Genomic DNA, 23,268 nt, shown 5'->3' on the forward strand with positions numbered 1-23,268 from the left:
GATGCCACACCAGCCTCCCTTTAGATGATGCCACACCAGCCTCCCTGTAGATGCCACACCAGCCTCCCTGTAGATGCCACACCAGCCTCCCTGTAGATGCCACACCAGCCTCCCTGTAGATGCCACACCAGCCTCCCTGTAGATGCCACACCAACCTGCCTGTAGATGCCACACCAGCCTCCCTGTAGATGCCACACCAACCTGCCTGTAGATGCCACACCAGCCTGCCTGTAGATGCCACACCAGCCTGCCTATAGATCATGCAACATACTCACGAGAGCAGCGCCGTCTCTCCTCTTCTTCACTTGTGGTCACTCGTCTGCACGGGATCTGGCAAGGCAGCGCGACGGGGCGATGACGTCATCGAGGCGCCTTCAAACCCGAGTGACCACAGACGAGTGACCACACCTGAAGAAGCGCCGCAAACGTGAGTATGCCAACGATAGCCAGCAAGGGAACTAGTAGTTCCCTTGCCAATCCCCATGTAACAGATCCGTTTTTAACGGTTGTTTCATGTATTGACAGCCGTTAAAAACGGATCCATTGACTTCTATGGGGGCCGTCAGGCCGTTAAAACGGCCAAAAATAGGACATGTCCTATTTTTTGACGGCCATTATTGACGGGCCGTTAAAAAAACGGCCGTGTGAATGCACCCATAGAATATCATTGTTCTGAAAACGGCCATGTGAAAGCCGTTAAAAGGACGGCCATCACATGGCCGTTTTTCACTGTCGTGTGAAAGAGGCCTTACAAGCAGATACATTTAAATTGAGAAAAATGCTAATTTTTGCAATTTTTCGCAACATTTTTGTGTTTTTCACAATTAAATACTGAATGTATCGGGCAAATTTTGCCAGTAACCTAAAGTCCAATGTGTCACGAGAAAACAATCTCAGAATCGCTTGGATAGGTAAAAGCATTCCGGAGTTATTACCACATAAAGTGAAACATGTCAGATTTGAAAAATTAGGCTCTGTCAGGAAGGTCAAAAGTGGCCAAAGAGGGAAGGGGTTAAGGCAGGGGTAGGCAATCTTGGTGAGGCAGAGACATACTGTAATAATAGGTAAGGTTCCTAATGTCTACCGTGATTTAAATGTCCATTATGAAAATTCGGAGACACACTGATAAAAAATGGTCTTGAAAAACTGACAGTTGATCAGTTTTTATTGGGCATTTTTTTTTCACTGTCGTGTGAATGTAGCCTTAAGCACATGAGACTAGGTTTTTGCTGCCTCCTTTTAAGGGATAACAGTTGGTTTGTTTTTCCTTTTTCAGTTCATCGTTGGCATGCTATCTTGTATATATATACTCTGATAACATTCGAAAAAACATGTTTGGATTGAGTGTGTCAAATCAGCAGGTTCTACCTTCTCTCCTCCCTCTACAAGGACTTCACTAAAGTATCTAAGGCATTGCAGCAGCAAGAACTATTGACTGTAACATAAAAAAAAAGATTTTATCTCAGAAGGTAAGTGAGTTTTACATCGCTGCACAATTTATAATCATTAGAAGAATAGTTTTATATACTGACCAGCATGGTGTATAGAAGTTCAGACTTGGAAACCACCAGTACATCAAGTTCTACTAGTAGGGCTTTGAGGTCCCGAGTAGATCGCTGATGCCTTAGTTCAACAATGAGGGGCACTTCATTCCACAAGTTTGGACTAAAGAATAAAGCATAACTGTTATCACAATAGTCCACAGGAAAGTTTCATTTTGCTACCATATTGACTGACACATTCTTCCCTCCTCTATTCAAAGAAATTATTTTTGATTTATTTATTTACTTATTTTTTAGAAATCCTTTGCAGACTTACAATGTGATTGGTACATATATGTTTGTAAAAAATCTAAATCCTTATGTGAAAATAGCACCTTGTCAACCTCTTTTCTGTGTGGGGAAAAAAATACATGTATAATAAAGGCCCTCAGGTCTGCCTGGAGCAAATGCCTGCTAGATCATGCCGGAGGCATGACCTAGCAGATGCCTATCCGTTTTAAACGGACAGGCAGTAATACACTGCAATACAAAAGTATTGCAGTGTATTATAATAGCGATCGGAGAATCGCATATTAGAGTCCCCTAGTGAGACTAGTAAAAAAGTAAAAAAAAAGTTTAATAAAGTTAATTTTAAAAAAAATGTGAAAAAAAATGAAAAACCCACCTTTTCCCCTTACAAAATGCTTTACTCTTTTAAAACCAAAATAAAGTAAAAAAGTTACACATATTTGGTATCGCCGCGTCCGTAATGACCCCGACTATAAATCTATAACATTATTTAACCCGCACGGTGAACGCTGTAAAAAAATGTAATAAAAAACGATGGAAAAATTGCTGTTTTCTGTGAATCCTGACTTAAAAAAAATGTGATAAAAAGTGATCAAAAAGTCGCATCTACTCCAAAATGGTACCAATAAAAACTACAAGTCTTCCCGCAAAAAAAAAGCCCTCACACAACTGCATCGGCGAAAAAATAAAAACGGTACGGCTCTTCAAATATGGAGACACAAAAACAAATAATTTTGAAAAAAAAGCGTTTTTACTGTATAAAAGTAGTAAAACATACAAAAACTATACAAATTTGGTATCGTTGCAATCATAACAACCCGCTGAATAAAGATATTGTGTTATTTATATCACACGGTAAACGGCGTAGATTTAAGACGTGAAAAAGAGTGGCAAAATTTCAGGTTTTTTTCTATTCCCCCCCAAAAAAAAGTTAATAAAAGTTTATCATTAAATAATATGTACCTCAAAATGATGCTATTAAAAAATACAACTTGTCTTGCAAAAAACAAGACCTTATACAGCTATGTCGACGCAAAAATAAAAAAGTTATAGCTCTTGGAATGGGACGATGGAAAAACGTAAAAAATGGCTTGGTCATTAAGGTTTAAAATAGGCTGGTCATTAAGGGGTTAAAACAAACAAGCTCAGCACATGAATACAGCCCCAGAATCAAGGTAAGTACAAATATACAGTAGCAGAACAAAGCTCAGTGCGTAAATACAGCACCAGAACAAAAATCAGTACATGTATAGAGCACCAGAACCAAGCTCAGTAAATATATACAGCATCAGAACAAAGCTCAGTACATATATACAGTGCAAGAACAAAGCTCCGTAAATAAATGCAGCACCAGAACCAAGCTCAATGCATTAGTACAGGGCCAGAACAAAGCTCAGTACATAAATACAGCGCCAGAACAAAGCTCAGTACATATATACAGCACCAGAACAAAGCTCAGTACATATATGCAGCACCAGAAGCAAGCTCAGTACATATATACAGCACCAGAAGAAAGCTCCGTACATATATACAGCACCAGAAGAAAGCTCAGTACATATATACAGTACCACAACAAAGCTCCGTACATAAATACAGCACTAGAACTAAGCTCAGTTCACAAATACGGTATCCGGACTAAGCTCAGTAAATATAGTACCAGAAATAAAGTCAGTAGAGAGATGAACTATAAAGTCCGTGTAACCCCCGGTATTACTTACCTGCAGATAAATTACATACCTAACTGCACTCACTATATTACACTCATCCATTATCCATTATAGACGTATATGTTCAGCTTCAGTAAATAAATATATTACCAGAACTAAAATCACTAGACAGAGGAATTATTAAGTCAGTGTAACCCCTGCTGTGTAACAGTTTGTATTATGTGAAACTACAGCTCCTGGTATGGCATGAACAATGGTAAGAATATGCTGGAGTTGTAATTTACAAACAAAAATGGGTCCATCTATCATCTCGCTGTAGACCAGTACTAGTGGGGGAAAAAAGCGTCATGCCCCATTTTCGGCTAAAAGAAACCTGCACTGGTTTTTTGATGCAGCTTTTGACAATTTGCTAAAAAAAAAAACAAAAAAAAAAAAACCCAATTTGCACATACCCTAAGGTTGTTTTCTACTAAAGCAGTTCTTGGAGTGTTCAATAGTGGTGTTTATTCTTCACCAATTAGCTCAGATTCCTCCATGTCTAAACCAAGAGCAAAAGTGTTATATTATATGTAGCTATGTTATATTTTGGCGTAATGGCATTGCATAGCAAATTGTAAGAGTACAAACTCGCACATGAATTCCTATTCCTGTAAACAAATATAATGATGTACACAAACCCAAATACACATACCTATACAAAAATACATACACACATTAGATACATTCATGCATATAGATGCGCTGCATTTTTTTTCTGGTATATAAAGTATTTCCTATTTTGTCAGTGGTTGGTGGATTGCATAACTGATGCAAAAAATCTTTACTTCTGTTCTGCTAAAGTAGGGTATACTATTATAGCAGTATTGTGAACAGTCACAGGGCTCATTACGTCTGCAGTTGAGAACAATATCGCACCGAAGAAGAACCCAAATTTATACAATGCATGTATATGCAGTTCACAATCAAATTGTTGATAAGAGTAACTTATGTCTTACAGAGTTATCATGTGGCTCCTCCTGCTGGTGTTACTGGGTTTGATCCTATTGTACAGATACTACAGACAGAGTCAGATCCTAGGAAATCTCTCTGATAAATATGTCTTCATTACTGGATGTGATACTGGATTTGGAAGACAATTAGCTAAACAGCTGGATAGACGAGGAATGAAGGTTCTAGCGGCTTGTTTTACAGAGCCAGGAGCTGAGGAGTTAAAGAAGGAGACTTCTAGTAGACTACAAACTGTAATACTTGATGTTGCTGACAGTCAAAGTGTGACTGCGGCTGCCAAGTGGGTTGCTAGCATTGTTACGGACAAAGGTAAAACTTTTTTAAATATTTATTCATAGGTACAGTGCAGGATTATTATTAATAGAAACGAAATAGAAAAGAAATAGTATAAGCTCTGTGAAGCTTTGGGATATTTTTCCACCCAAAGGGACCAACGAGTAAATCTGCGGGCCACTATGGAATTTCATTAATACCCCTTGGACAAAAAAAATTCACATATAGGGTATGTGCACACACACTAATTACGTCCGTAATTGACGGACGTATTTCGGCCGCAAGTCCCGGACCGAACACAGTGCAAGGAGCCGGGCTCCTAGCATCATACTTATGTACGACGCTAGGAGTCCCTGCCTTGCTGCAGGACAACTGTCCCGTAGTATAATCATGTTTACAGTACGGGACAGTTGTCCTGCAGCAAGGCAGGGACTCCTAGCGTCGTACATAAGTATGATGCTAGGAGCCCGGCTCCCTGCACTGTGTTCGGTCCGGGACTTGCGGCCGAAATACGTCCGTCAATTACGGACGTAATTAGTGTGTGTGCACATACCCATATTCTTGGGCTGGTCTACATATTCTTTTTTTCTAGCTCAACAGATTTGATAAAAAATTAGCATTCAGGAACGGAGAGAGGGGCTTGAGGCGAGCCGACAGGAGCTTGTCTGTTGGAATGAGCTCTGAACAGGATCAAGTTTTAACTGTATTGTAATACAAGCAAGCAGCAGAAAAAAATGCTACAACATTTTTTGTTAAAACCAACTGTAAAAAACGTTTTACTTAATAAAACACATGCAATGCAATTAAAAATATAGCTGCAAAAGTATCCAGAGACTTCAAAATACAGCATATTATAGAACATAAACATCAAATCAAAGGACACACAGTTTCGACAATTTGGTAAAATTATACAGGTGGCGCCATATTAAGTACATAATGAATTGTCTTTTATTATATTTCATATTAATTCATGACATTCTCATTTAGTCTGTATTCACATAATCAAGTAATGGTGAGGCAAAAAGCATCCCTACTGCCCTATCTGACAAACCACAGCAAAAACCACATGTGGATATACACTGGTTGTCTCTGTTGGTGGTGTTTGTTCTCTTTTTCTTTTTTAAAGGTGCAGTTCTAAAAAGCATTCCATTATCTGATTCTATGATTGTGGTGCTATTCATGAAAAACAGGATTACTGAAATCAAATTTCTACTGCCTAAGGCCTCGTGCATACGACCGTAGTGCTTTTTTACCATCCGATAAATATGGATCCGCAGTTGTCCGCAAGTCATCCACATATCTGGCACACTGTCTGCAAATACGGTCCATAGCGCATCCGTATTTACGGATCCGCAAAAAGAACAGGGAGGCTACAAATCATGTCACCAACATAACCCAATCCCTTAAAAAGGGCACATGATCAATCATACGCCACCTTCTTGAGGAATCCCCTGTCGTCGCATAGCAATGCTTCTGCAATTACAGATGGCTATGGATGCACATCCGTAGCCGCCCGCAATTTTGCATGCGCCCTTAGACTTCGTTGGGCGAGTTCGTGCCACAATTGCGGACAAGAATAAGACTGTGTTCTATAGTTTGCGGATCATTTCTACGGCCCGGACCCATATCAGTATATATACGGAAAGGTGTCCATGGCCTATAGAAATGAATGGGTCCGCAGATTATCTGTAATTACGGATCCGTAATTACAGATAAAAACTATAGTCGTGTGCATGGGCCTTATAAGGAAGCTTATTCACACAAAAAAAAGCATTATACCTGAAAGTGTGGACTGAGCCATTAAAGGGGTTATGTCATGGAGACGTGGATGCGTCTGCAGAAACCGCCGATGATCATAAAATACATTTCTCCTACGGCTACGGCTAACGTAGTGTTACACAGCAGTCATTTAAATGAATGGGCTACCATGTATTACATGGATAGGCTGGGTTTGCTGGAGCGATGGCTACTCTTTATTACCGCCTCTCCTCTCTGGCTCATAGAGCATGTTCAAAGGGGGGATACCTTCTATGACATCTACAGTATATGTTCTAACAGGGCATGTGAAAAGAGTTTATCTTCATAAGACAGTCCCTTTAAATATGTATATTTTTAACGTATATTTATTTTTTTCCTACAGGTCTATGGGGATTAGTAAATAATGCTGGCATTTTAATCCCTTTGTGCCCTAATGAATGGCTAAAGAAGGATGAATTTCGAAAAATTCTGGATGTCAATCTACTAGGGACAGTAGACATAACAATTAATTTGCTCCCCTTGATCAGAAAATCCAAAGGACGCATTGTGAACGTGTCTAGCATTGCTGGAAGGCTGGCAATCTGTGGAGGTGGATATTGCATGTCTAAATTTGGGGTTGAAGCCTTTTCAGACAGTATAAGGTAAAACAGTTTATCTTGTGCATCTTGAAACACATTGCTACCTGGAGTAGATTAAAACAAAAATATACAGCAGTGATTCCAACTCTTTTTAACATGGGCGAAACCCTGAAATACATATTTCCACTCCCGAGGGAAATGCAAACTCCCTTTCTCATCGCAAAGAAAATTGGTGTAGGCACCACAGCTTGAACATGGATGTGGTGGCAATGAATGTGCTTTAAAGAGGCTCTGTCACCACATTATAAGTGCCCTATATTGTACATGATGTGATCGTCGCTGTAATGTAGATAACAGCAGTGTTTTTTATTTAGAAAAACGATCATTTTTGACGGAGTTATGACATATATTCGCTTTATGCTAATGAGTTTCTCAATGGACAACTGGGCGTGTTTTACTATATGGCCAAGTGGGCGTTGTGGAGAGAAGTGTATGACGCTGACCAATCAGCGTCATACACTTCTCTCCATTCATTTACACAGCACTAGCGATATAGCTATATCGCTATGTGCTGCCACATAAACACACTATAACATTACTGCAGTGTCATGATAATGCATATACATTACCTCCAGCCAGGACGTGATGTGTATTCAGAATCCTGACCACTTCTCTGTACTTCTCCGTGATTTACAGCACAGCAGGCATAGTCTTGCGAGATTGCGCTGTAAACTGTAATTTACAGCGAGATCTCGCTGTGCTGTGCTGTAGTCTCACAGAGACGCTACAGAAGTGGTCAGGATTCTGAATACACATCCCGTCCTGGCTGGAGGTAATGTATATTCAGAATTCTGTCACTTCTGTAGCGTCTCTGTGAGATTTACAGCAAGGCAAGCGTAATCTCATTTTAAATGGCAGGTTACATCGTAATCTCGCGAGATTACGCTTGCCTTGCTGTAAATCTCACAGAGACGCTACAGAAGTAACAGGATTCTGAATACACATCACATCCTGGCTGGAGGTAATGTATATTCATTGTCATGACACTGCAGTAATGTTATAGTGTGTTTATGTGGCTGCACATAGCGATATAGCTATATCGCTAGTACTGTATAAATGAATGGAGAGAAGTGTATGACGCTGTTTGGTCAGTGTCATACACTTCTCTCCACAACGCCCACTTAGCCATATAGTAAAACACGCCCAGTTGTGCATTGAGAAACTCATTAGCATAAAGCTAAAATAGGTCATAACTCCGTCAAAAATGAGCACTTTTCTAAATAAAAAACACAGCTGTAATCTACATTACAGCGCCAATCACATCATGTACAATATAGGCCACTTATAATGTGGTGACAGAGCCTCTTTAAGCTCATGACTGTGGTGTTCCTAGATGGAGCACCGCAGTAGGCCTTCTTTCAACAGTTACATTTCTTTACGCTAGCCGATACAGGGATTAGTACTTAAAGGGGTTGTCCACTACCGGACAACTGATGACCGATCCACTGGATGGACATGATAGGTGAGAAGCACAAGTTGCTATCATGGGTTTGAGAATATCTAATTACAACAGCACCAGGGGAGATATATATAAGAGAATAATAACCTAGGGTAGTGCCAGTGCCTGCAAGATTTTCCACTTGAAAGATAAGTCAGTACTGTTTCCAAGGTCCAATTTGAAGTGTGACAAAAGGCAGCTCTACAGATTTTGTCATTTCTGCCCAAGAAGCAGCCATTGCTCTTGTAGTGTTCTTTTTGCCCCACAGGTAGAAAAAAAAGGTTATGTCTCAGAAGTTAGAAAAATTGCCTTCTAATGCATCTAAAAATACAACTATTGTTGGGCCCCTAACACTGAACAAACAAACTATAGGATTTCCTTAGTCACGGAAGAATGCACAGCCTGACTTAGACAATTAAATTCTTTCTCTTTATCTGACTTTGTGAGAGCCACAAAAAGATGGAAGAACAATCTTATGAGAACAGCAAAATTGTGATACGATTTTCATGTTTTTTTTTTTTCAAATTCACAAATAAAGTTTATTGCAATATAACAAAATCACATACAGAGCATGAACCATTTTTCATGTCTAATTATGACTCAGTCATGTAGAATTTTTATATATGGGGGATCAACAGATATGGCCTGGATTTCTCCCACACTTAGGCCTCATACACAGTGCATTACGGTCCGCATACTATACCTGCAATTCTGGAGCCGCAATTGTGGATAGTATAGGACACATTCTATTCTCTGGGCCAATGCACACGACCGTGGTTTTCCACGGTCTGCGCATTGTCCGGGAGCCTGGACCTCAAAAAATATGACAAGTCATTTTACACACACGGCTACGGTTGTGTGCATTAGGCGTCATAGTAGATGTTATGGCTACATAAAAACAGTGGCTTAAGGCATTATGCACACAACTGTTTCCGTTTGGTGGACCACAAAACACAGATCCTCGTGGCTTCCATGTGCTGTCCGTCTGTTTTTTGCGGACCCATGCACTAGAATAGGTGAGACGGACTGCAAATACAGACCAGAATAAGACCTGTTCTATAATTTATGGAACGGACACAAGGATCCGCAAAACAAACAGATAAGTGCAGGGCGCCATAGAACTAAATGGCAGTATGCTATACGCAAAAAAAATGGATAGGACACTAAAGAAAACAACGGTAAAAGGCGTTTTTCCATCTTGAACATTTATGGCATATCCACAGGATGGTGTATGAGATTTTTTGGATGTCTGGATTTTTCAGATTATAAATTCAATCATTATTTTGGATCTTGAAGCAAAATGTTTTAAAAAGGGCATTATTACACCTCATTTCACACAGACACAGATTAGATCAAACCTTACTCCCAGACATTTCACTTCTCAATTTCCTACATGCTGAGCATAGAGACATTCCACCTTTGGCAAAAGATAACCCTCTCTTAATGTCAGTTTGGAAAACCTGGTGAAAAATTTGTCAAAATATTTGAACCCCACAAATTCCTTACATGTTACAATTATAGGCAACCCATCTTTTCATAATTGCCGCCCGACTAGTATCTTTTACACGTGGTTCAAACATGGTCTCCACTCACTTGCACATTTTTTAGATCTGAACATGAAATCCGTATACACCCTTAAGACATTGCAGAAAAAATACCCCACCCTTTCCTTCCCCTTGCCTGCATATTTTCAAGCCAAGAGCTTCATTGTCAAATAGAGACGTTCACTTTCTGATGCTGAATGACACTCAGCGTTCCATCTAGTTCTTAGTCATCCTACCAGCTCCAAAGGGCAAATCACTGCCTTATACAGATATTTACACTCCACATTAGATTCCTCTACCTGTTGTACTAGGTTAACGGCATGGCTTCCGACCTTTCCTAGACATTCCAGATCTCTAAAAAAATAATGAAATTCTCCCTAATAACATTTCAATCACCTAGATACATAGAAATGTACACCTACATCTCACTGGTCAGAGGATTTTTGATGGGTATATACCCCTCAGACTCCTGTCTCCTCTGCAGATCCCCAAGAGCAAACATTTCTCATTGTCTATAGTTTTGAGAGGTCATACAGCCCTTCTGGTACAAGGTTTACCCAAACGCACCTAACCAACTTTGTACCTTTTGTTACATTTTGGGGTTTGTTTGACTGGATAAATACGAAACAATACCGTTGTGACCCAGGAACAAGGAAGTTTCTTTATATGATTTCTGAAGCAGCACGAAGGCCATCCTGCAACCATGGATAGACCGAGAGGCCCCACCACAGGGATTGTTCTTAGACAAGCTCACATTTTTAGCCAAGATGGACTGGGTCGAGACGTCCATTCAAATTTTTTATAGATATGTGAGCGTTTTATAGACCTTCTGCCTGTCCACATCAAGACCATTTTAAATATACTACATGGTACCTGGAATCTGAAGAAAAGGGTGACCCCGATCTAAATGATTTTGTATGCAATATAGTGTCAATTTTCTAGATCAACCTTGGGCTTACGGGATATCTCCCTCCTTTCCTTTTTTTCCCCGTTCTTTTTTGTTTATAAAGCTGTTTGTTGAACTCATTACTGTAACGCAATGGGACAGTGTTGCCTGATGTATTGGATCACTGGTCCTGTGTGCCGTCTGGACCTCCACTTACCCGTGCCGCTTTTTGTTTCAGGGACTTGCAATCACGTTTTCATTTATTTTCTCTTACAAGACAAAGTCTATACCCACTTTAATTGTTGCCCACATTGTGGCAGACTACTCTATTTTGGCTAGTGGATCGGAGCTCGGGACGTGCAACCTTTACATCAAACTTGTATTTGTGTTGATTTATTTATGGTTTGCTTAAACAATTTAGAAAGACTGCAACAAGTACATTTTGCTTTACACTTTTGGTTTTCATTATTTACTCTTTATTGCAGACGAGAGCTTAGACGTTTTGGAGTCAAAGTCTCCATTATTGCTCCGGATTTTTTTAAAACTGCTATTCTGAATTCAACACAATTAAAAGAAAATGTTACAAATACCTGGAAGAAAGTACCGCAGAATATTAAAAATGACTACGGGGAACATTACTGTCAGAATTGTAAGTATAAGCTATGCTAAATGAAGGCATAAGAGGAATATGTATCAATATTGTGGTAGTAACAAAAGTTTACAAAGAAAGAGCGAGTCACTTAAAGGGGTTGTCCGAGATACCAACATTTTTTCAAAAACTCTGTCATACATTACCCCTTATACAGACAACCTAAATAAAGCATTATTTTTAAAAAAAATTCTACTTAGCACATTTCTTCTTTGAATTTAGCACAGTTTGTTTACATGCAGTTCAGGTCTGGTTTGTTGATCTTTCCTTGTGATGAAACTTTTTTCCCCTGCACGCTCATTGCAGGCTGCAATGAGCGTGCACGTACCTTCCAAGAGTTCACGTGAGCTGTCCTTGCTCCTCCCGCTGACCTCCTTCACTGGACTTGTCTCCTTGCTGACATTCTTGAAGGATGATGAGCAAATGTTCTCCCCCCCCCCATTATGTTTTTCACATTTATGTTTTCTTTCTCTTTTCAGGTCTATAAACCTCTTCGTGTCTACCCTAATCCTCGCCCACCCTTTTCTATCTCATGTCTCTCTCCACTAAGGCTATGTTCACACTGAGTTTTTTTGCAAGAGGAATATCTGCCTCAAAATTCCGTCTTGAAGTTTGCGGCAGATTTACCTCTCCCTGCACGTTGATTTTTGCGTAGTTTTTCCCGGAGTTTATTGTGCGCTGTTTGCGTATTTTTTTGCCGCTTTGTTCGGGGCGTTTTTCGCTTCGTTTATCTTGGCGTTTTTTGCTTGTTTGTTTGCGTCTTTTTTTGCGATGTTTTTTGCTGTGTTTTCCATTGCGTTTATCGTAGCCTTTTTCACGTCGTTTATCGTTTCTTTTTTTGCGTCGTTGTTTGCGCCTATTTTTGCTGCGTTTTTCATTGCGTCTTTCGTGGCGTTTTCCCAGTTGATTTTCGCTGCGTTCTTGGCCTCTGTTTGCGGCGTTTCTCGCGTCTTTTTCCGCTATGTTTTTCGCAGCTTTTTCCGTGGCGTTTATCGTAGCCTTTTTTGCGTCGTTTTTCGCGTTTTTTTTGCGTTTTTTTTTCTGCGGTTTTCATTGCGTCTTTCGTGTCGTTTTCCCTGTCGTTTTTCGTGGCGTTCTTTGCCTCTTTGTTCGCGGCTTTATTTGTGATGTTTTTCGCAGCATTTATCGTAGCCTTTTCGGCGTTTTTTTTTTTGCGTCTGTTTTTTGAGGCATTGTTTGTGGCTTTTTTTGCTGCGGTTTTTGCGTCGTTTTCCGTGGCGTTTTTCGCCCGCGGCAATTGAGCGCCGCAGGCATAAAACAAAGCGAAATACGCTTTCTCTGCCTCCCATTGAAGTCAATGGGAGGTCAGAGGCGTAAACGCCCGAAGATGAAGCATGTCGCTTCTTTTTCCCGCAAGGCAGTTTTAATGCTCGATTTTAATGCTTGTTACAACAAATTGCAGCATAAATCACGCACCAAACACGCTTGTTTGGTGCATGGTTTTCACGTATGCATCTACTTGAGTGTAGGTGCATGATAACGCACCAATAGAGGACATGCAGTATGTTTCACGCAGCGGACTCTTGCTGCGTGAAAACGGCACCATTGAAATAAATGGGTCGCGTGTGCTGTGCGTGGTTTCGACGTGGTGTGAATGGGGCCTTATGCGCGATTTACACTAGCGTGAATCAAGTCTGTGTGCTGTGCTTTGAAAAAACGCACAACACACGCAACCCATTTATTTCAATGGGGCCGTTGACACATGTGTGACTTTTCACGCAGCGAGAGTCCGCTGCGTGAAACATACTGCATGTCCTCTATTAGTGCGTTATCATGCACCTACACTCACATTGAAGTCAATGCATGCGTGAAAACCACAAACAGCACACACGTGTTTGGTGCGTGATTTACACAGCAATTTGTTGTAAAAAAAGAAGGTAAAAATGGGCTGGCTTTGTGAGTGCGTGAATAACACATGACAATCGAAAAGCACACTGATGCATAAGGGCGGATTTAAACGAGCGTGTGCGTTTTGCGCACACAAATACGGTGGCGTTTTGCGTGCGCAAAATGCACTTGACAGCTCCGAGTCATGTTCATACGGATGCGCGGCTGCGGTTTTCGCGCAGCCGCCATCATTATGACACTCTGGATGTTTGTAGCACGTGGTGCTTTTCTGTTTACATTCATTATTTTACTGCTGTTGCTCGAATCACGCTCGTCCCACGGAAGTGCTTCCATGGGATGCGCCTGATTTTCACGCACCTATTGACTTCAATAGGTACGTGATGCTCGAAAAACGCAGAAATATAGAACATGTCACGAGTTTACGCAGCGGACTCACGCTGCGTAAAACTCACGGACTGTCTGCACTGCCCCATAGACTTGCATAGGTCTGTGCGACCTGCGTGAATACCACGCGGCTTGCACGGACGTATAGCACGTTCGTGTTAATCCGCCCTAACGCAAACACACGGATGGGATTGACGCAAGTTTTTCACGCGCGGAAAATACACGCGCTAGTGTGCATGAAGCCTTACTAATGGACGCTGTTAGACAGTGGCCATTAATAATGAACTAATAATAAATTTTTAAATAAATGAGAAGGACCGTAACGGCATGTGCAGGCGCTTGAATGCCGCGTCCATTACGGACGTAACTGTAGCTGGTTTTCCATGTAGTCCATGGAAAACGGCTCCATTTACGTCTGAAGAAGTGACATGACACTTCTTTGGCGCGGGCGTCTATTTACGCGCCGTCTTTTGACAGCGACGCGTAAATATACGCCTCGTGTGAACAGACAAACATCAGCCCATTGCTTTCAATGGGCAGATGTTTGCCAACGATTTCAAGCCGTAATTTCGGACGTAATTCGGGGGTTAATACGCCCGAATTACGTCCGTAAATAGGCCGTGTGAACATACCCTTATACAGGAATAAAAAGAATGTCATCTGGGGTCCTGTATCTAAGCCTACATTGTGTTAGGCTTAGATACAGGCTCCATGTGTGACACTGTTTGTTAGACCCTGTATCTAAGCCTAACAATGTAGGCTTAGACACAGGACCCCAGAAGATCTTATCTAGTTCAGGACGGGGCACCGTTTAGCCCTTTTTAGCACGTGTTAGTTAAATGGCTATAACTTTTTTATTTGTTGGGCTAACGACGTTATTTTTGCGGCGTTTTTTCCGTAGACAATGCAGGTTTATTTTTTTATTGTTTTTATACACACCTTTTTTGCCATTTTAGAATTTTCATTCATAAAGTTTGAAAATAATAGTAAAAAAAATAAGCTTTTTTACGTTTCAACTATTTTTTTTGGTAATAACATAGTTTTACCCTAAAATAGACCTTTTATTTGTGATCGTCATTGTCTACCGTAAATTTCAATATATTACATGTCTATATTAGGGTAATTGGGTCAGCGCTAGCGTTACAACAATGATTGACAGGGGGAACGGTATTTTTTGGGGTGGGTATTTTATGTGTATTTATTATTTAAATTTTTTTTGTACTTTACTATTTTTTTATTATTATTGTCTGTCCCTCAAAGGTCAAAAAAGACCTTTGGGGAACTTTATATATTTTTTTTACACCATCTTTTCCACTGTAACTGGAGCTGCACAGCAGCCCCAGTTACAGGGGAAATCAGCCCTCTCATAGTGACGATTGTCACTAATAGGGCTGTGCTGGGTCTGATTAGACCCAGCAGCAGTCTGCCACTAACGGTACCCGGTGATCATGTGACCAGTCACATGATCACCGGGAGGAATAGAGACAGCGCCGCTGCTGCTGTCTCTATTCCTATACACAGCGTTCATTGAACGCTGTGTAAAAAGACATCGGAGAAGACAGAAGCAGCGAAAGCTGCTTCTATCCTCTCCTCAGGGTCCCCGGCAGTCACTGACAGCCGGAGACCCGACATTCCCGCAGGTGCCGTCCCTCTTCACTTTTTTCACTGTGAACACGCATAGGCGCGCTCACAGTGAAAAAAAACTGCATAGGCTGGGCGGGCACCCGCAGAAACGACACGTCTCCAGTGACGTGTCGTGTCCCATCCGAGGTCTCGCTGGGGCGAGACCATGTGATCGGGACACGACACGACAGTGGAGGAGGAAGAAAACGTGACGTCAGAAGACAGGTGATCGGAAGAAAAGAGCTGCCAGAACGGAGAACAGAAGCAAGATTGCACAGGTAAGTATATTAGGGAATATTTAATGTGTGGATTGTGTGTTTAACTTTTAAATAAAAATTTATCTCGGACAACCCCTTTAATTTGGCACAAAATAGTGCATGCTACACAATATATTTAGTGCAGCTCATGGCATGCCAGAAACGTATTACTCTTACTTATGCCACCTCGTACCTGTCTTACATATATGCTATTTTGTGCCCAATGTTGCTAGTTCATAATAAATTTGCTGCAACAATTCTAAATAGTTTTGCCACCCCTATGATTCTTTAAATTTGTCATATACAGTGATTTGTCATAGAACAGGATTAAGAAGGGAACATCTTTCATAAATATGGTACATCTCGCTAGCACTTTTCTAACTCACGTTACAGTATGAAAGCATTACTAAAATATTTTAGTAAAGTTAATGCATGGAACTTGTGTAAGGCCTGTTGCACTAGTGTGTGTAAAGTGACTTTTACACTCCATGGAAAATGAAAATATGGTCAGGGCTATAGCTATGTAGGATTCACAGGTAGTAGTTCCACCTGGGCCCTGGAGCTTGATGGGGATCAAAGGCCCTTTGCCACATAAGCAGACACCGGTATTATAAATGGCACATGATAGAACGGGGGCATTGTTACAGATTTTGTGAGGGGCCCAGGAGCTTTAAGTTATGACTCTGAATGTCTTATACAAACCTGATGCGGTCATATTTAGGCATTTCCAAAAAAGGTGTATTAAGGCTATGAGTATGTTTGCCATCTGAATTAATGGTATATCATTTTAATTTTAATTAAAGAAATTAAAATTTTGCCAATTGTTTAAAATTGGGATAAAAATGAATGCTATAAAATATGTATTTTCTCTGCACAGATTGTAAATTCATCGATGCGATGTGCTCACGGGGTAGCACTAAATTTACAATTGTTACCGACTGTATGGAACATGCCCTGACTGCCGTATATCCATGGACCCGTTATTCTGCTGGCCTACATGCCAAATTCTTCTATATGCCACTATCTTATCTTCCTACATGTGTTGCTGATTACATACTTGGTTCTTAACCCCTTAATACCGAAGGTGTTTTAAACCTTAGTGACCAGAGCAATTTTCGCAGTTTTGCTATTCACAGATGTAACGCAGTATAACTCTATGTGTTTTATGTATCAATGTGAATTTTGCACTGTTTTCTTGGGACATGTAGTGCTTCCTTTTTGTGGTATATATGTATAGGTAACATTTTTGTTAGGGTATGTGCACACACACTAATTACGTTCGTAATTGACGGACGTATTTCGGCTGCAAGTCCCGGACCGAACACAGTGCAGGGAGCCGGGCTCCTAGCATCATACTTATGTACGATGCTAGGAGTCCCTGCCTCGCTGCAGGACAACTGTCCCGTACTGTAATCATGTTTTCAGTACGGGACAGTAGTTCCACGGAGAGGCAGGGACTCCTAGCATCGTACATAAGTATGATGCTAGGAGCCCGGCTCCCTGCACTGTGTTCGGTCCACTACTTGCGGCCGAAATACGTCCGTCAATTACGGACGTAATTAGTGTGTGTGCACATACCCTTACTGTTTTTATAGCCGTGGAAAGACAGAAAAAAAAGAAACATTTTTGATTTTTCATCATTTAAAATGTAACAGTTTGAAAATAAAAGTAATTGTATCATACAAATGTATTGACATATATTTTTTTCATTTATCCTGATTATAAGGACACCTGACTTGGAGGTGCAGTTTATTTTTTTTTTACCAGAAATATAGTATAAAACACAAGTGCCCCTTTTTTCAATTGCGCACTAAAATGTCTTAATTTCGTTTTTTACACCATGGTATTAATGTATGGGTAATGAAGTTCAATAAATAATGGTAAAAAAACCCATTATGTTCTACAAACTAGACACTCTAAAGTCTATTTCTAGCGGTTCAATTTCTGTTTTAACCCTTCACACTTTTTACAGAATTTGTCCAAACTTGGGCCAAAAAAATGTAAATTGCATTTTTTTTACAAAAGTGGCACTTTTCTTAAGCCATTTCGAAACACCATATGACATACTGGTAAAAGTGACACCTTTCCACATTCTGCTATTTCTCCCGTGTACGGCGATACCAAATATGTGTGTCTAATCTATTATATGGACCCGTTATAGGGCATATCATAGAAGGAGTCCATTTTGGCTTTTGGAGGCCTTTTTACGCCAGAGCTGAATTTAGGGAACCACGCTGTATTTGCCGTCGTACTGCAGGTCATTTTGACAAGTATAAATGTCCTGCTAATATTCATATAGGGGTATAGTGGGTATTTTTAATAGGTGGAAAGAAATAAAAATTGGTTTTTCCAGAAAATCCAGTATTGCTGCATTTTTACAGTGAAACATTATCCAATAAGCAACCCTCCATTTTTGGTTCTCCCTACAAAAACGGTGTGAAAGCAAATGAGTTAATAATGTGGGACTGTATGATAAATTTCAAAGCATGGATAGTTACAGAGACCAGGATTAGAGGGACATGTAGGGCAATAAAATAGTGTGTCCCTTCGTATGCCATTTTTGCTGCACACTCTGCATCGCTTTTGGGGGCATTGTTTTTTTTCAGTAGCCGGCAAAGGGTGTACAAAGTGACGTTCCACAAGCCGTCGGACATCTTCTGCCTCATGGCTGTGTCTGGGGTCAGGGGACTCAAATAAAAGGTGTTCAATTATGTTCTCCAGAAATTGAAAAAATTTATTTTGCCCATTTAGATTTTTTGTACAGCACAAAGCCGTTGAATGCTGCCATCTGAATAAGGTGAATGGCCACCTTTTTATACCAGGCGCGGGATTTTCTTTGCACCGGGTATGGCTATAAAGCCTGGTCAGACAAATCCACTGCCCCATGAATTTATTATAGTCTGTGATGCAGACCGGCTTCTCTTTATCAGAGGTGGCACTACGTTCCCTCACTATCACTTTTGTGTCTGTGTGAACAGTGCTTAGCATGAACACATCCTTGCGGTCATTACATTTTATTACAAGAAGGTTTCCACTGCAAAGACCACTTGATTCCCATCTTTTCAGGCGTTTTCTCACCAGCTCCTGTGGCAAGCCCCTTCTGTTTTTGCGGATTGTTCCGCAAGCCCCTGTGTCAGCGGCATTCAGGTGCTTGTACAAGGGGGCGCTGGTATAGAAGTTACCAGTGTATAACTGATAACAGCAGAGGCTGCATCAAGTCCCAGACTATTTTGCCATTGCATCCTAGCTCACTGGGACATCCTGGGGGGTTGATATCATGGTCTTTGCCTTCATAAATTCTAAAGGTGGATGTGTAGCCTGTACCGCTCTCACAGAGATTGTAGATTTTAACCCCATATTTTGCTCTCTTTGAGGGGATGTACTGGCGGAATGAGAGCCTGCCTTTATAACTCATCAACAATTCATCCACCGCTAGGTTTTTTTCGGGGGTTGTACACCGGCATAAATGACTCCTCCAAAATTTTTATCATGGGCCTTATTTTATACAAGCGGTCACGGTCTGGATCACTACGGGTGGGGCCTGGTGATTGTCGTTAAAATGAATGAAGTACATTAGCACCTCATATCTGCTTCTGGTCATAACGGCTGGAAAAACAGGTGTGGCATGTGTAGGGCTTGTTGCCCAATATGACCGGATTGAGGGCTTTTTCACTAACCCCATGTTGAGGATGAGCCCCAAAATTTTTTAAGTTCGCCAGTATTTGTGGGGTTCCACTGCTTTGCATAGGAGGACGTTGGCTTTTCAGCAAAGAATTGGCGAGCATACAGATTGGTTTGGTTGACAACCAGCTCCAATAGTTCATCTATAATGAATGTTTTAAAAAAATCGAGGGCTGTAAAAGTTTCCACATTAATATTTATGCCTGGTGTGGCAATAAATTCTGGGATATTAGGGGAAAATGACTATGTGGGTACCCACTCAATATATTCTGGGGGAATAGAGTGGGCCGTGTTTTGTGGTACTTCTGTGGCATGCCCTGTGCTTGTGGACTCTGCAGTGACACTTGCATTTGCAGAAAGCGTATCACTGTCGTCGCTATCACTGGTAGACAACATTTCTACCTCGGACGCGGTTTCTGTATTGCTTTCATCAGAGTCAGAAATTAACATTATATAATATATATATATATATATATATATATATATATATATATATATATATATATATATAAAAAATTCACAGACAAAAATACACGGACGTCACAAAAGCACGCTTCACAAAAAACTGATGTCGAACAAACACGCAGACTATACAACTTTTTTTTTTTACATATATTTTTTTTTTACTTTTGTAATTTTTTTGTGTAAAAAAAAAAAAAGAAAGACGTCACACACGTACGTTACACGAAAACCCTAGGCTAACCCTAGGCTAACCCTAGACTAAACCTAGGCTAACTCTAGACAAATTCTAGAATAGAACCTAGAATAGAACCTAGAATAACCCTAAGGCCGGATACACACGAGCGTGTGCGTTTTGCGCACGCAAAAAACGCGGCATTTTGCATGCGCAAAAGGCACTTAACAGCTCCGTGTGTCAGCCCCATATGATGCGCGGCTGCGTGATTTTCGCGCAGCCGCCATCATTATGACACTCCGTTTGGATGTTTCTAAACAGAAAAGCACGTGGTGCTTTTCTGTTTACATTCATAATTTTACTGCTGTGGCGCGAATCACGCGCGTCCCACGGAAGTGCTTCCGTGTGGTGCGCGTGATTTTCACGCACCCATTGACTTCAATGGATGCGTGATGCGCGAAATACGCACAAAGAACGGACATGTCGTGAGTTTTACGCAGCGGACTCATGCTGCGCAAAAATCACTGACAGTCTGCACTGCCCCATAGACTAATATAGGTCCGTTGCACGGACGTATATCACGTTCGTCTGAATAAGCCCTAAGGATAACCCTAGCCTAGCCTAGGTATACAATTTAAGTTTATATAAAGTATATATATTCTATTTTTACTAATTTTGTGTCTTCGGTGTCACTGTAAAATTCTCTATCTGTCTCTTCTCATACATAGTAACAAGTGTGAGTAGAGACAGAGAGACAGGTAGGAGAAACACTTAGTTTACATTTTGTGATCACTGTGAATGGTTCTCAGAGTGATCACATGAACGGAGACCACTGTTATTAGTCTCCGATCATCACTCTGTTGCTAACAGCCTTGGCTTCAGAGGCAGATTATGCAATCCCCGCGAAAACTCAGATGCGGCCCCCTCCCTCGCAAACCACTCAGATGCGGCCAGCACTTGCTATTGAGCGCCGCATCTGCAGGGTTAAATACGATCGGAGACCACTGCTAGGGGTCTCCGATCGTTGCCCTGAAGCCCGAGGCTGTTACCAGCAGCCCGGACTTCAGATCCCCGCAAAAACGGCTCCGATGCGGCCCCTCCCTCCCAAACCACTCAGATGCGGCACTTGCTATTGAGTACCGCATATGAGGAGTTAAATATGATCGGAGACCACTGCTAGTGGTCTCTGATCGTTGCCCTGAAGCCTGAGGCTGTTACTAACAGCACGGGCTTCAGCAGCACCCCGCACGATGCAGGGAAAGTTCTTCTGAAGTGCCGACGTGAAAAGCCGACACTTCAGAAGAACTACCCTAAAGGACCGACGTAAAAACACTATACGTCAGTCATTAAGTGGTTAATCTTGAATATAATAGACTGAAAACCAAAGCTTTGTATTTTATTGACACATAAAAAATATTTTTTTTTGTGTTTCTGTACATCACAATATGCAAAAGACAATTCCAGGGGAAAAAAAAATAACACAATTTACAGTTATTTAAACAGACTCTGTCACCACATTATAAGTGCCCTATCTCCAACATAAGGAGATGGGCGCTGTAATGTAGGTGACAGCAATGCTTTTTATTTAGAAAAAACAATCTAATTTTACCACGTTAGAAGCGATTTTAGCTTTATGCTAATTAGTTTCTTAATGCCCAACTGGGCGTGTTTTTACTTTAGACCAAGTGGGCGTTGTGGAGAGAAGTGTATGACGCTGACCAATCAGTAACCAAATAGTGACATACACTTCTCCCCATTCATTTACTCAGCACATACACCGTGTTCCAAATTATTATGCACATTGGATTTAAGTGTCATAAACATTTAATTATTAGTTTTTCAATTAAACTCATGGATGGTATTGTGTCTTAGGGCTCTTTGGATCATTGTAATCAATCTCAGACACCTGTGATAATTAGTTTGCCAGGTGTGCCCAATCAAAGGAAAACTACTTAAGAAGGATGTTCCACATTATTAAGCAGGCCACAGGTTTCAAGCAATATGGGAAAGAAAAAGGATCTCTCTGCTGCCGAAAAGCGTGAAATAGTGCAATACCTTGGACAAGGTATGAAAACATTGGATATTTTAATAAAACGTAAGCGTGATCATCGTACTGTGAAAAGATTTGTGGCTGATTCAGAGCACAGACGGGTTCGTTCAGATAAAGGAATAATGAGGAAGGTTTCTGCCAGACAAATTAATAGGATTAGGAGAGCAGCTGCTAAAATGCCATTGCAAAGTAGCAAACAGGTATTTGAAGCCGCTGGTGCCTCTGGAGACCCGTGAACCTCAAGGTGTAGGATCCTCCAGAGGTTTGCAAGTGTGCATAAAGCTATTATTCGTCCACCCCTAAACAATGCTCACAAGCAGAAACTGTTGCAGTGGGCTCAGAAATACATGAAGACTCATTTTCAAACCGTGTTGTTTACTGATGAGTGCCGTGCAACCCTGGATGGTCCAGAAGGATGGAGTAGTGGATGGTTGGTGAATAGCCACCATGTCCCAACAAGGCTGCCACGTCAGCAAGGAGGTGGCGGAGTCATGTTTTGGGCTGGAATCATGGGGAGAGAGCTGGTAGGCCCCTTTAGGGTCCCTGACGGTGTGAAAATTACCTCTGCAAAGTACGTAGAGTTTATGACTGACCACTTTCTTCCATGGTACAAAAAGAAGAACCGTGCCGTCCGTAGCAAAATTATCTTCATGCATGACAATGCACCATCTCATGCTGCAAAAAATACCTCTGTGTCATTGGCTGCTATGGGCATAAAAGGAGAGAAACTCATGGTGTGGCCCCCATGTTCCCCTGACCTCAACCCTATTGAGAACCTTTGGAGCATCCTCAAGCAAAATATCTATGAGGGTGGGAGGCAGTTCACATCAAAACAGAAGCTCTGGGAGGCTATTCCGACATCCTGCAAAGATATTCAAGCAGAAACTGTCCAAATGCTCACGAATTCAATGGATGCAAGAATTGTGAAGGTGATATCAAAGAAAGGGGTCCTATGTTAACTATCAACTTGGCCTGTTAAGTTTTTTTTGATTGAAAGAGGTTTTGATTTCTGTAAATATGACCTCCTGATGCTGCAAATTCAACAAATTACCATTTTAGTTCTCTTTACAACCTTTTGTAATGATGGGGGTAGGGAAACAGACAAGTGAGCCCTAATCT

General features: G+C 41.0%; 2 protein-coding genes across 5 annotated transcripts in view; both read left to right on the top strand.

Moving 5' to 3' along the window:
- The window catches only part of NACA (nascent polypeptide associated complex subunit alpha), a 495,234-nt gene that overhangs the window by 273,573 nt on the left and 198,393 nt on the right, over positions 1 to 23,268 (top strand). The gene's annotated exons all lie outside the window — the stretch shown is intronic.
- Positions 1,293 to 17,096, top strand: LOC142742378 (retinol dehydrogenase 7-like). Its single transcript, XM_075852024.1, has 5 exons — positions 1,293 to 1,469; positions 4,455 to 4,774; positions 6,879 to 7,137; positions 11,488 to 11,651; positions 16,662 to 17,096. The coding sequence occupies exons 2-5, from the start codon at positions 4,462 to 4,464 to the stop codon at positions 16,850 to 16,852; spliced, it is 927 nt and encodes a 308-aa protein (XP_075708139.1). The 5' UTR covers positions 1,293 to 1,469; positions 4,455 to 4,461; the 3' UTR covers positions 16,853 to 17,096.

This window comes from Rhinoderma darwinii, chromosome 2, assembly GCF_050947455.1.
Source record: "Rhinoderma darwinii isolate aRhiDar2 chromosome 2, aRhiDar2.hap1, whole genome shotgun sequence".
In the NCBI taxonomy this organism is placed as follows: domain Eukaryota; kingdom Metazoa; phylum Chordata; class Amphibia; order Anura; family Rhinodermatidae; genus Rhinoderma; species Rhinoderma darwinii.